The sequence below is a fragment of the Pseudonaja textilis genome, chromosome 3, assembly GCF_049901715.1.
Source record: "Pseudonaja textilis isolate UNSWEBS1 chromosome 3, rPseTex1.2, whole genome shotgun sequence".
In the NCBI taxonomy this organism is placed as follows: domain Eukaryota; kingdom Metazoa; phylum Chordata; class Lepidosauria; order Squamata; family Elapidae; genus Pseudonaja; species Pseudonaja textilis.
In genome coordinates, this window is record NC_141992.1 from 36,443,551 (window position 1) to 36,458,527 (window position 14,977).

At 36.2% G+C, this 14,977-nt stretch overlaps 1 protein-coding gene across 1 annotated transcript in view; it reads right to left on the reverse strand.

Moving 5' to 3' along the window:
* The window catches only part of IGFN1 (immunoglobulin like and fibronectin type III domain containing 1), a 29,527-nt gene that overhangs the window by 359 nt on the left and 14,191 nt on the right, over positions 1-14,977 (reverse strand). Inside the window, exons 14-22 of the mRNA XM_026712993.2 lie at positions 12,496-12,792; positions 11,084-11,383; positions 9,925-10,098; positions 5,462-5,590; positions 4,289-4,591; positions 4,026-4,109; positions 3,285-3,373; positions 2,523-2,718; positions 517-816 (exon numbers count right to left, since the gene is read on the reverse strand). Of these exons, the coding sequence (XP_026568778.2) occupies positions 517-816; positions 2,523-2,718; positions 3,285-3,373; positions 4,026-4,109; positions 4,289-4,591; positions 5,462-5,590; positions 9,925-10,098; positions 11,084-11,383; positions 12,496-12,792 (1,872 nt within the window). The remainder of the gene's footprint in view (positions 1-516; positions 817-2,522; positions 2,719-3,284; positions 3,374-4,025; positions 4,110-4,288; positions 4,592-5,461; positions 5,591-9,924; positions 10,099-11,083; positions 11,384-12,495; positions 12,793-14,977) is intronic.

The following is a 14,977-nucleotide window of genomic DNA, read 5'->3' on the forward strand; positions in this document are numbered from 1 at the left end:
GAAAACAAAGGATTACATTAACAGCTAAGGATACTTATTTTTCATTGTTATTTCTATTTGCAATATTGGCTTGATAATGATGAATTACAATAAATTATCTACTATTTCTGATCTCATTTAGGAAAAATACTAAACCATGTAAGTTCATTCTGATATTATTCTATGTTCCAGATTGGAGATCATTGATCTGGGAAAGTGCTTAGTCACTTTGTACTGATGTTCCAGGAAATGTGGTCAATGATCAAAAGTTCTCCAATATTATGAAGATATCAGATACCCTAAACATGCCTCAGGAGTACTCCAGTCCATATTGCAATGATTTCATTTGTTATAATGTGAATCCAAATAATCCCAAGCCTGAAAAAAGATGCTACTTTTGGAGTCATGTTATAGATGAACTATTTAACAATCTGATACATTAAAGCAACAGCCTCACATAAAAATGCACTTTCATGAATAGAGATGCTGTTTTCTGAAGCATGCACAGCTCCTCAAACAATAGTTATCTATATTTACCATATTCTTTTTGAATAGTCCAAGGGTTCACTGTTTCAGAAGGCTTGCTGATCCCTACACAATTTTTTGCCAGAACTCTGAAGAAATATTCCCGACCTGAGACAAAATTTACAACTGTACATTTGTTGGTGTAAATATGGTCAGCCACCATTTGCCATGGTCCTTTTCTGGAGTCACATCTCATAACCATGTAGGTTATATTACTGTCTCTCTTTTCTGTGGGTGAGGGCTCCCATATCAGAGTCACCGTCCCAGGGACCTTCTCAATGAGTTGTATAGGGCCAGGAGACTCTGGAATATCTGCAAAATAAAACCAAAATCAGGAAGAATTTCTAAGTGTTTGTAAAGTGGAGCAATTTGATTATTTATTTATCAACAAATTTAGAAACCCTACAGAAACAATATTTAAGTATTACAGATTTAGAAACTATGTGGAAGAGAAAGAATGTAAATATATTGAAGAAAGAAGAGTAGCTCCATGGACTTCAGTCTCTCATCCTGAAAGGTCTCCTTAATGGATAAAAAAATAGTTCTGTTCAGCTGTTATGTCTTGTTTTTTAATATTTTAAATCCGTTGATATACTTTTATAAGTGTAAATGTGGTCAGCATGTATTTTCCATCTAATAAAGCCAGAGGCAAGGCATAGTAAAGAAGTATGACAAACTGGTTCTTATCAGTGGTGGTATTCAAATTTTTTTACTACTGGTTGTCTGGGCGTGGCTTGGTGGGCGTGGCTTGGTGGGCATGGCAGGGGAAGGATACTGTAAAATCCCCATTCCTTTCCCACCCCAGCTTTGTTCTCCTGTGTAGCGCAACAAAAAAAGACCCAGCTGATCAGCTGGGACTTCCATCACCTGGGACTCAGGAGGCACCGAATAGATGGGGGCAGGACCAACCGGATGTGGTATTTACCAGTTCTCCAAAATACTGAAAATGTCCACTATCAGTTCTCCAGAACCTGTCAGAACTGGCTGAATACCACTTTATCTACTCTTCTCAAGCAAAAGTAATTTACAGGAGGAATCTTTATTAATAGGATTAATATATACTATAAAGATGTTATTAAGAGGTGATGTCTGCTATGATTAAAATAGAAAATAAGGTCAACAGATAACTGTACTAAACTACTACTTCTCTTGAACATAGTAAGACAGGCCTTTTTAACTTTGTATATCTCAGATGGGTTGTTTACAAATCCAAAAATGCCCAGATAATGTGGACAGGAATTTCTGAGAGTTGTTACCCAAGTCCACATTGAAGATGCCAAATCAGAGAAGGGTAAATTAAAATTTTATTCCTATTAAAACATATGTTTCTGTACTACTTTTGCCTATAATATCTGTATAATGGACTATTTTCAAATGGCTTCAAACTGCTGCTTATAACACGCTAGCATACTCTTGGTTTTAATTAGTTACTCGATCACTTCATAAAAGGTAAGGCAACTAACAGTCTTAAAATCTTCATTGGAACCCTTTAGTATATTGCAGGTTCACCCTTCAAATCTAATTGAAAAGGGCAGAGGCTCTCTATAAGTTAGGCAATTTTAGCTTGAAGCTTCATATAGAAAGAAGCACTCGTGGGTAATGCACAGCTGATATTCTTCTTGTTGAAGGGTTGTTATTTAAAGAGTAGTTATGATTTTTGTTTTCTTTTTCAAGCACTAATGCCTTTGTATACAGAGTTTCTAATGGACAAGGGTGTCTACAGGATAAAGTCAAAAGAGTCAAGATGGTGACCACAGCCATGCAATTAGAGCTCCACCCCGTTTATGCAAATGCATATTATATTTAATAATAAATTAAGAATGAATATTAAAAATAGGCAGAACTTCAATTAGGGCCTCCTACTCAAGCAAGGGGTTGGAGTAGAAGACCTCCAAGGTCCTTTCCAACCCTACTATTCTAGGGTCTAGGTTCCAAATGACTAGTTTTCCAGGTAAGGTGATAGGCGCAAATGTAGAACTGTAGAAATGTAATTGCAGATTTCCCTGTATGATCTTTACCTTGAACTTGAACTCGAAAACTGAATGTTTCCTTTCTCCCATGCTCAGTTTGAAGGCTGATAGCATAATGTCCACTGTCAGAAAGCTCAGCTTCTGGTATGATGAGTTGGCTCAGTCGTTCTCTGAAAGCAGTTGTGGCCTTTACAGGCAGAGGAAGTCCATCTTTCAGCCAAATCACTTCAGAAGATGGAGATGCCTAATAGACATGAAAAAGACATTAATTTTAAATTACTTTTAAAGTATATACATGGCAGTGGTATAAGTCAGCTTCCATGTAAAAGTACTATGTTGCTTCTCCATTTCCCCCCCTTATTGTAGCATAATAGCAGTTGATGACAGAAAGACTGGAGATATGATCCTAACTTTCTTCCATTCGTATTGACGTGATCTTATCAGTTTGGCTAAGCCAAACAAGAACTTCTTAATTTACTTATATCAGCAAAGAAATATTCCACAGATAATATCTAGAATTCCAACTAAACATAGAAGACATCATTTTTTAAAAAAATAATGCACATGCACATAATTTTATTGCATTGTCATAGCAGCTCAAGATATACATTTCTCTACTTAGAAGTAATTCCAAATTAGATAACCAAATGATTCTAAGTATTCTAGCTTTTCTTTCCTTTCAAGGATTATTATAAAGTAACATTTTTTTTAAAAAAAATATCCAAATCTCTAGATAGCTCCATTTACTGGTATATAAAAAAAAGTACAGAAGCAGATTTAATACATATTGCTTGCAAAGGCTATACTTACTTCAAAAGGAATACGCACATGGATGGCATCCCCTGCTTTCACATTCATGAAACTTTCAACAGTATCCTTCACTAAGAACTTGGGGTTAACTGGAAATACATACATAAGTAAGTAAGTAAGTAAGTTTTGGCATCATATTGTTTAGTTCAGTACTGTAACTGCAATATATAAAATGCTCAAAACAACTCCTCACTCACCACTGCATATTCTATAGAACCAAGCTGTTTCATCATCTAAGAAGTATACATGCAGAACAGCTGGCTACCAACTTCTCAAATGGCCTAATATCCCATTTGATATTAATATATTTCCCTTGTACACTTGTTAAATATCAACAAGAAGAGCAATGCTGTCTTTTCTTCAGAGTCAAGTGCAGGCATTTGCAACAATCTCCATTAAAATACTTTCCACAGCTATGAATGATGATAATCCAATATATCTTGAAGGTTTCAAGTTCGGAAATACCCTAGATATTACAGTTGAACTAAATATGTCCCAAGTATTCTTTAGTTTCTTCTTCAATATAACTATGACATGTCTTTTCCAGTTCTCTCTGGATACAATGTCTTTTGGTTTTGGCTTTCTTTCAAAAGTCTTCTGTTTTTTTCAATAACGTTAGCCTTTTCTAGAACCCTTTAGAGTAACATCTATGATTTATCAGATTGTTTCCTTTTATCTTTCAAGTTCTCCAACAAAACCCAATTCTTTAATAATTGATTTACAGAACTATCCTCGGCTTACCTGGGCCTTCATAAGGTCTGACTTTTCTGTCCTTATCCTCATTACATTGAATCAAATCATTTCGTTCTCCAGCCTCTTGTCCACCTGTTAAATAACAGCTATATCATAGATTTCACATGCTTTGCTTTTTCCTTTTACTATTTTTGAACAGAATTTCATGTAAATAAAAGGAACAGTCATAGAATTTCATATAAATAAGGTATTCCAGAATTATCTCTATAAGTATTTAATTTCCAAAGCAGAATGTACATAGTTTGACTTACCAGAAGAAGGTACCGCCTGAACACAAGTATCAACTTCAACTGGGTCTCCCAAACCACCATCACTAATTGCTCTCACACGTACAAAATATGGCTCCCTGGCTTTTAATCCTCTAAATGTATATGCAGTTGTTTGTATTGGGACAGTATTACACTGGGTCCATTTCAGAGTATCAGAGTGTCGAATCTCAACAATATATCCTTTGACATAACTTTCTTCTGATGATTCTGGTTTCATCCATGATAAGGAGATACTACAGTAGTCAGTATTAACCACTTTTAGATCTTTTACTGGGCCTGGAGACTCTGGAAAAAGGAGTGTTAAAATGTTGATATCATTTCAGAGTTACTTTTTTACATTCTGTTTCCCATTGTTTCCTTTGCTTTATTAACTTTTTATGATACATTAGTCTACTGAAAACCAATAGGAACCCTTGTTCTTGATTCTTTCTTTTCCTCACCACAGAACATTTTATATGAACTTACTTTGTCCTACTGTCAATGGAATAGCTACTGCATTACAATTTCCTAAAAATCGAATATCACCCATTCAATAGAAGCCAGACAAATTCCATTTTATATATAGATCACCAAATAACTTACCTCATTATTTGGTATATCGTATTTGTTCAGTTCCTTTTTTAAAAGATAATCTTATTATATTTTTTAAAAAAACTAACAGAAATTAATAATTAAATAAATAAGTTTTTTTAAAAGGAATTCATGAATGTGGTTAATGATTATCTTGTCCTTTGAGAGAATAGGAATGCACAAAATGGACAGGGTGTTTTTTTGAATATTATGTTTTGGGACGTGAATATATCCAGAATACTGAGAACTGTTTCAGAAAGGACCCTTCTATAAATAAATAACTATAAACTATTTTGGAATACTTAAACCAGCAAAGAGTGAGTTAAGGGAACTTTCTGGAGAAACACACAATGCTTTGGGAAGGGACATTTCATTTTACTACATAACTGTGAGAGAAGTTATCACATGCCACTACTTTGTATGAAATAACTTTTTCTATCCACATGCTATCTTTGCAGTTTCTCAGTGCCACTACTAATAAACTATTTATTGCAAAATGCTTACAGACACAGTTATAGGGGAAGTAGCATAAATATATATTGAATAATAAGCAAATAAATATAAGAGAGGAAGTAAACTACTTACTCATAGGATCTCGAGCATAAATAGCTTCTGAAGGTCCACTGGCCTCGCCCACTCCTGAGTTATTGATGGCAGCCACACGGAATTCATACTGCAGTCCCTCCTTCAAACCATTCACTGTATATTTCCTGTCTACAGCATAAATGAGCTAGTTTTATCTCATAAGCAATGGATATATGTATATTATTGCATTTGCAATTATTATCTTGATAACTTAGATAATTCTCTAATATTTGAAAATAATTTATGCATATACTTCATCTTTGCTTTGTTGTGAGGTTTTTGAATTTCACAAAGAAGAAAAAGCTGAGCTAGTAAGAAATATCTATATACATTGGCTTATGTATGAGATTGGGTTCCCAGCTGTTGTCCTAAAGGTGTCATTCTTTGAGTTCTGAGGTCAAAATGAAATATAACTCTTTTGTTATACAGAATTACAATTGTTCTGACCAGATAACAACAATATTCTATATTCTTTGTGTTTGATTGTTATGATCCATTCTGACCAAATTTCAGTGAATTTAAACCTGCAGAATAATAAATAAGGTTCTGCAGCATTCATAAAACATATATAGAAATAGAAGAATAATAGCAATCCAATTCTGTGAGTACTGAAATAGAAATGCAAAAAGAATCTCCATGATTGGAGGAGGGAGGAAGGCACTGTCATATAAATAGAAAATTTCTATTATGACTTTAACACATTATTTTTTATCTGCTGACCAATGATCTTCTGACTTTAAGATCAAATAGACCCAGCGATGTAAAAGGTGTCTGGGGAGTATGACAAAAATGGCAGAGAGAAAGTGTATCTTGGGACTGGGACTAATATATGATTGCAGAAATTGAAGAAAGTCAGAAACCACAGGTTGTGGATAAATATCACACACATACACACACACATCTCTGTCTCTATCTCAAATATAAATATAAATATGTATAAGTATAAGTAAATGTGTGTGTGTGTGTGTGTGTGTGTGTGTGTGGGGCATTCGGCTTTCCTCGGGTATTTTCCCACGTCATAGTAGTTGTGCTTTTAAAGTTGTAGTGACGTTTCAGCAGAATCTCATCTGCCATCATCAGGCTTCTGTATGAGATTCTGCTGAAACGTTGCTACAACTTTAAAAGCACAACTACTATGACGTGGGAAAATACCCAAGCAAAGCCAAATGCCATACATGTAAGTACCCGCAAAAACTTAAGAAATATATATATATATTCTAACTTAAGAATATATAGTTGTGCTGTAGTTGTGCTTTTAAAGTTGTAGCAACATTTCGGCAGAATCTCATCTGCCATCATCAGGCTTCTGTATAGAGAAGCTTGATGATGGCAGATGAGATTTTGCTGAAACGTTGCTACAACTTTAAAAGCACAACTATAATGACGTGGGAAAATACCCGAACAAAGCCGAATACCATACATGTAAGTACCCACAAAAACTTAAGAAAACAAATATCAGACCTCTATGGGGTGGAAATAAACCTATGAGAAGCTGGAAGTTAAAAGAGCATGAATACTATGTGACCTCAAATTCCTACGCAGCTGCAGAGACAACAATGCAACACCAACCTGCTTCAAATTAACATTTCATCACAGCACAGCAGCTACCAAACATATCCTGAAAAGAACTGAAATGGCTCTACTCAGGAACGAGCTCCACAGAAAGAGATTCAAATTGTATCAGTTAAACAAAAATTTGCTAACACTACACCTGGAACTGAGCAGCAAAATCCACCCTCTACTTTGGGACAAGATAAACCAGCTTACAACTTGGAGAGCTGAAACTGAAACCACTTACAAAAATGACAAACTCTTGAAGAAACTAAAGAAATTAGAACATGACAATACAGCCCCCAAAAACTAATAACAACACCTGAAACAATTAGTATATAACGTTTCCAACAGAGAACTCACCAAAACAGAAACAGATGTCCTAACCAAAGGATTCAATTATGCTATAGCACCCAAAAAATTCCCCACAGAATCCATCATATGTGCAGTAAAATCCAGCCTAACTAAATTAAATACAGATGAAGCTGATAGAATAAGACACCAAGTTACTAACATCCTATGCAAAAGCAAACCACGCAAAAGCAACTTGCACAAAGAGGAACTAAAAGCCCTGTAAGCCCTAAAGAATGACAGCAGCATAATCATACTTCCAGCAGATAAAGGTAATGCCACAGTAGTAATGGATAGAAAAGATTATGAAACAAAATTGACAGACCTACTCCAAGACTCCACATACAAACCCATAAACACGGACCCAACCACATATCTGGAAAAAATAACCAAGAAGAAAATTATAACCAGCCACATGAGCAAAGAGATCCAACAGACGATCATCCCAAGAGAAAAATCTTCCAGATGCCCCAAACTATACGGCCTCCCCAAAATACACAAAGAAGGCATACCTCTCAGACCCATAGTCAGCTTCAGAGGAGCACCACTACAAAACCTAGCTAAACACTTAGCAAAGCAGCTACAGCAGCAGCTTCACATGTACAAAACTCATACCACTTCTTGGAGATGATCGAAGATCTACACGTGGAACAAGAAGATCTGCCTGTAAGTTTCAATGTGGTTTCACTATTCACTCAAGTCCCGATAAAAGAAACTCTTGAAATCATCACAAATAAATACCAATCAGCTAAACACCTCATGGAACTAGCAGAACACTGCTTAACCAACACATATTTCATGTACAAAGGACAAAGATACAAGCAAATTGAAGGAGCCCCTATGGGATCACCACTGTCACCCGTCATTGCAAAACTGTTCATGGAAGAATTCGAATCCAGGGCCCTAGCTAATGCCACCCACAAACCCAAACTATGGTTAAGATACATCGATGACACATTTGTGATTTGGCCCCATGGAAAAGAAAACCTAAACAATTTCCTAACATATCTAAACAGCACACACCCCAAAATCAAGTTCACCATGGGAACAGAAACAAATAAACAACTACCATTCCTAGATGTACTAATCTACAAAAAAACAGATGGCACACTAGGACACACCATATACCAGAATAAAACACACACCAACCGCTACCTCAACGCCCAATCCTGCCACCACCCAGCACAGATAAACTCCATGGCCAAAATACTAATCGCCAGAACCAAACGCCTGGCAGACAAGACACACATAAAGACTGAAATATGCACCCTGACTAAAGTACTGACAGCTAACAGCTTCCACAAAAGCAAAATCACCAGCTTGATCCACAAAAACACACTGAGACATAAAGGAGACCTAGAAGATGCACAGACCTATGGAACAGCTGTCCTGCCCTACATAAAAGGCACCATAGACAAAATCAGTAAGATACTACACAGGCTGCACTAAAAGCCTCCAATACAGGAACACAATGTTGCCAGCCAATCAAAACAAAAAAAGCCACAAAATAGACAGAAGATATTAGAAATACCAATCAAGCAGAACACAGCAAACTCCAAGACCAATAAACACAGACCAAGACTCCCAACCAATCAGGATGAAAAAAAAAACCATTCTGGCACAGCAGTAGGCTAGCCCCAAATTTAAAACTGAAACGGCTGTGAAAGCCTGATGATGGCAGATGAGATTCTGCCGAAACGTTGCCACAACTTTAAAAGCACAACTATAATGACGTGGGAAAATACCCGAACAAAGCTGATGCCAATACAATCATGTTTATAGTGCTATTTCTTTCTTGTTTTTTTATATAATCCCAACTAATGTGAATATCATTCAATAAATATGATTGTGTTTGGCCACCCAAATTCACCTTCCAACAGCATCAAAATGCCCTAATAAGAGAAGGATTGTGAATTGTTTTGAAACCAACACTTTATTCGGATTAAACTTTACAGAGGTAGTCCTTACAAAGAAAATGTATTTATGGATACTGAGAAAAGAGCAATTTGTACAACTCTAGCCAGATCAAACTTTTTCTAGTGAAAATGCTTCTGACATCTAATAACATGATGTATTTCAGCATTTAATGGAACTTAATTCAATAATATACTTTCCCAAAATGTTGCAGGTAATTCTTGACATACAACCACCAGAGCCCAAAATTTCTGTTGCTAAGCAAGATCGTTGTTAAGTGAGTTTTGCCCCATTTTATGACCTTTCTTGCCACAGTTGCAATTGTTGAATCTGGATTCTCCATTGACTTTGCTTTTAGAAAGTTGCAAATGGGGATCACATTATCCTCATGATGATTGCAGTACTGGGATCCTGCAACCATTGTAAATATGAGCTGGTTGCTAAGTGTCTGAATTTTTATTATGTGACCCTGGGGATGCTGCAACAGTCATGTCATTTTTTTCAGTGCCATTGTACCTTTGGTCACTAAACAAATGGTTGTAAGTTAACCTGCATTGTTAACTATAAAATACAGGTGAGTATTACAATTCCCTTTAATTAAATCTTTTAGCCTCGTCCTAGCTCATATAGAAACATAAATTACTTACCTGTTATGGGCAAATCAGTGACAGATGTCCAGAAGTTACTGCCCTTCTTGCGTTTCTCAACTCTGTAGCCCAAAATTCGTGAATTCCCTATTTTATGGGGTGCAGACCATGAAATTGTGATGGCATCTTTGTTGGCACTGTTAACTTTAGGTGGAGCAGGAGGGCTTGGAGAAGCTGAGGAATTGTTTCCAAGATTTTAAAATTATGTTGTTTCATTGTCAACTAAGATAATAAAAAAACAGCTAAGAGAGGATCTGATTTTAAAAGTAAAGTAAGTCGAAACTGATTTTAACTGACAGGTGCCTCAAACAGCTCTCATAAAGCTATGCAAGAGGGATTGGGTCATAGTGAAGATGGCTGTCAACTAATGATCTGCAGATGCAATAATGGTTAACATAATTAGGTTGTGTTGATTTTATTACCATAAGATCATATTTTACCCTAAACCCTGACAGGTTTACCCTGAATTTCCCTCCCTCAGTGCTCTAAGACTTCTGCTGTTTTATCTCTGGAGTCCTAAAAATCAGGGAACTCCCTTGGAGCCATTTACAGGGGTATCCCACATCATTGTCCTCTCATTTCCAAGTAGCACCTAAGGTCTCAGTTGCATCATGCATCAGATCCTCAGAAACAAACAGTCCTTCAAGTCCCCTCTGAAACCCAATAGGATCTATCAGATGCCTGTGGGACTCTGATCAAATAAGTCCTTTCTCCCTGAAACGAGAAGCAGCTATACACTATAGTGAATTCCGATACTTTCAGAGAGAGACCTGGCCATAACGAGATGTAGAGGTTTTCCTTACAACTGTGAATTTGGCTTTGTTATCCTGTCCCAAATAGCAGCAGTTCAGAATGGATTCTTGAATAACTTGGATCCATATTAGCAAAGAGAATAAATCTTCTATTATTATTTATTGTATTAATGAAGATTAATAAAGATAATACATTGGTATTATCTTAGGAGGTTTCTGTAAGAACTGCCAAAATAATGCATCAGATGAATTGCCTGAAATACTCAAGAAATATATTTGTGCAAAGTACTCATGAGATTGAATGGCAATGCAATCTACATTTAATATTAAAGACAAATTCTTTAGATTTTGCTAGACCATTAGATATTGTCATAATCCTTTGACAAACATACATTAAAAAAAATCACCTTTTGCGGCAGCCATGACTTCATCAGATTCCAGGGCCTCACTGGTACCCAAGGAATTCACTGCTTTCACCCTGAAGTAATAGCTTGTGTCATGTTCTACTTTGTTGGTGGTGAAAATAGTAGAGCTTCCACTTGTTTTTCCCAGTGTCACCCAGGTCTTTCTACCAACCTGTTGCCTTTCAATAATATAACTCTGGATTGGTTTACCACCATCATCTCTTGGGGGCTTCCACTGAATAGTTATGCCATTTGCAGAATTGTCTATAACCGCTATGGGGCCTGTTGGCGATTGTGGTTTATCTGAATGAAAGATCAAAACAGAAAACATGGGCAAGGGCTTTATTATAACCACTTGAGAGAAGCTGGCAGACTAAGGCAAATAAGATACAAATAAATTATAAATTATATAAAAAGGAAACTAACAATACTATAAATGCACTATTTACTCCCTTGGTTATATTGAATTAGTGAATCAGACACTAATTGATTAAATACTAGCAACTCATTCTTATTCATCTCCTCTTGTTCATCTGTCTACTACTGCAATTGTCTTCTATCTGAGAAACAAGTATTCTGCCCAAATGGAAGAAAGCCCCATCTCTGATTCCCAATATTCTCCTCCTCAGAAAGGACAGTACACAACAATAATGACCAAACCAAACATTTGGTCAAAGGAAGAGTTCAGAAAGAAAATATTGGTATAATCATAGCAATGTCTCTACCCTCAGTGTGACTGGGGCTCCTCAACAAAATATTCATCACATTGTGTCCAAATATCCATCAAGAGCTTACTTCGGTCCTATGTCTGATTTTTTTCATCATAGACCAGCCTGTCCATGAATGGCTGGGTGGACTGGATATTAACATTTGAACTACTATAAGTCCACGTATTTGCCATAAACTAAATAAAATAAATAAACAAATAAATTGTATACCAGTATTTCTCAACTTTTTTTTTTTGCACATGGCTTTTTATTTTCACCTGTAGCTCCTCTATGTCCAGATTTCATTACTAGATACAGACATGAGACAGTAAGTGATGCATTTTCTGATACAAGACACTATTTGGAATATAGTACATTTTGTTTTTCTGTGGCCACCTCACCATATGCTGTGGCCTTTGAAACATGTCTCTCACCAATGGTCCCCTTTAAATGTCCTAGGGACCATAGAGGGCCTTGTGGCCCTGGTTGAGCACCACTAATGCACATTATAGTGCTACAAGCAAACTTCTTGTACGTGTCTTTGATTATATTGAAAAGCATTGTCTATTTTATTTCACATCAACTTATTTTTATCCAGCTTCCCATGAAGAAGCAATAAAAATTTATTCACATACAAATGTTGAATAGTACTTCATTTTTTATATATATTAATAAAAAATAGTTGCCTGAATACTACAGTTTCCTCACCTATCACTTCCAGCTTGAAAGGAACTTCAAAACTTCCACACTCATTCTTTAATCTCACTTTATAATCTCCAGTATCCTTCCGGATGGTGCTGGGTAAGGAGAGTCGAGTAAAGTTCTGTGAAGAATCTATGTTTATCCGGTCATCATCCAGAAGTTCCTGGTTATCCTTTAACCACGTTACTCTGATTGGCTTCTGACCTTCAAATGGAATCTTAACCATGGCATTTTTTCCTGCCTTTACCACAATAGGTTCCTTCTTTAGTTTTTCCAGAAGTGTAGAGTCAACATTTGGAGGATCTGAAAAAGGATACACTAAATAAGCACTGAATGTAAACGAAGTTTACATTCTATGTTTGACTTTAAAAAAAATCTTCTGACAAAAACATGATATCTTCTGGCAAAACATGGTATCTTCTGGCAAAACACTTTACTACTCATTGAATGTTTAAATTTTCTGTCAACAAATCTTATGAAAATCTGAAAAAAAGTTAAGGAGTGAGTGGCATGCCCCTCCCTCAATTTTAATTCTACCCTTTTTCTAATGAGTCCAGTCTTGTTAATCTCCATTTATTCTTCAAAGTTCACAAATTTTAAGATTATTTGACAATAATCATTTATTTTCTCCCAGTGATGAAGATTTATATATCTATAAATGTGTTTATAGATAAGAGATGGGCTATTGGAAGAAAAGTTCACTTGTAACATTTTAAGAGAAGGTGATAAGTTGCTAAAATTGTTTATACTTGTGATAAAGGGGGAAGTCATTTTGTTATATATTTCTTTTTTTTCTTCTTTGCTATATTGTTATTCTTTTCTTTCTTTTCTCCATTTTTCTTATTTTTCTTACTTTTCTTCACCTTCTATTTATCTTTTTTAGTTTATATTTTTATAGTGACCATGTTTAATAAAATTACTATTAATTTTATTAAATAAAAAGTATTTAATGAAATTACATTATTAAAAAGGAATTCAATCTTTAAAAAACACACCATAATTCCTACCAACCAGAACATCAAATGCCCTAGCACATGTACAATTCCTTAACAGTTTTGTTAAAACAGAAAGAAAAGTATTCCCAAGATGAAACTAAAAACATTGATCCAATATTATAACCAAGGGAAGACTGTTCTTGACATTTAGGGCAACATAAAATATGGCACAGAGTGAACGTAGAAACCATTACTAACACTCCATCAGATAAATAAGATTCAAATATTAGAGTCAATGGGTATCAAGAGTTATAATAAACAAACAAACAAACTTGGAAAATGGAAAGTTATTGCAAAAAAGCAAGCATTAAGAGCAAGAGGTAGGGGCTTGATATTACATTCAAATGTGATATACAATGTAATGAAGTGGAAAAGTGATGATTTTAAGATTATTTGACAATAATCTAATAAACAGCAAGAGGAGACAGAATTTAGCAGAAGAATTCTAAAATTGCAACCATTTATAAAATATTGAGAGAGACAGTTGTAGTAGTTAAGGCATCAACTAGAAAACTAGGAGACTTTAAGTTCTAGACCCACCCAAAGCCAGCTGGGTAAATTTGGTCCAGTTGCTTTCTCTCAGCCATAAGAAGGAAGCAATGTCAAAGCACTTCTGAAAAAACCTTGCCAAGAAAACTGCATGGTCTTGTCCAGGCAGTCTCCAAGAATCAGATACAATTGAAGAGAAGAAATATAACATAGTAGGAAATATTGCACAAATTAATGCCTCACTAATGGTATATCTTCCAAGTGCTACTGGCTCTCAGATTTTGCAGTACTGAGATTTTGATCTATACCTGTTCTGTCTCCCCTTCCCTTTCCCCCAAAAGGTAAGGGATTATACACACACACAAACACTGACAGGCAAGCTGGCTCAAACTTTGCAGAGCAAATCCTCTGTAACTGATAACAATCTTAGCATCCCACTACATCCTGCCTGCCAAGTCCGAGCTGGCAGCAATTGTAAATGAAAGTCTTATTCACACAGAGGGAAATGGGTCTTTTACTTCACAAAGCACAAGGCAATCCACAAAACAATCGTTCTTCCAACATAGTCACGAATAAAGTCTAAAGTAAGTTAAACTTTGTCCTGTACAAAGTTTAAGGAGAAAGCACACCCACTTTTATCCCCTGTGGGGTGTGGCTCAGTGACTCAGCTCACTCTCTGACCCTCCCATCTTCCTACGTTGCTGCTCACGTTTCTCCCTATGACACTGCTTGGAGTCGATCCAAGACTCCTCCTCTTCACTCCCTGTCAGGGGCTGCTCCAACACGCCTTCCTCCTGATTCATCTCAGGCTGTTCCTCTCGGTTGTCTGATGGAACCTGAGGCATTACCAGGGAGGAAGGCATTACCAGGGAGGAAGGTCCTGGGGAGGAAGGCATTGCCAGTTCCTCCCCCTCATCTTCCAGGTCCTCTTCCTCTGACAGCATAGGCTCGGGAGTTGGGGCCACAACATATACCACTTATTAATTCAATGTTGTATCCATTCC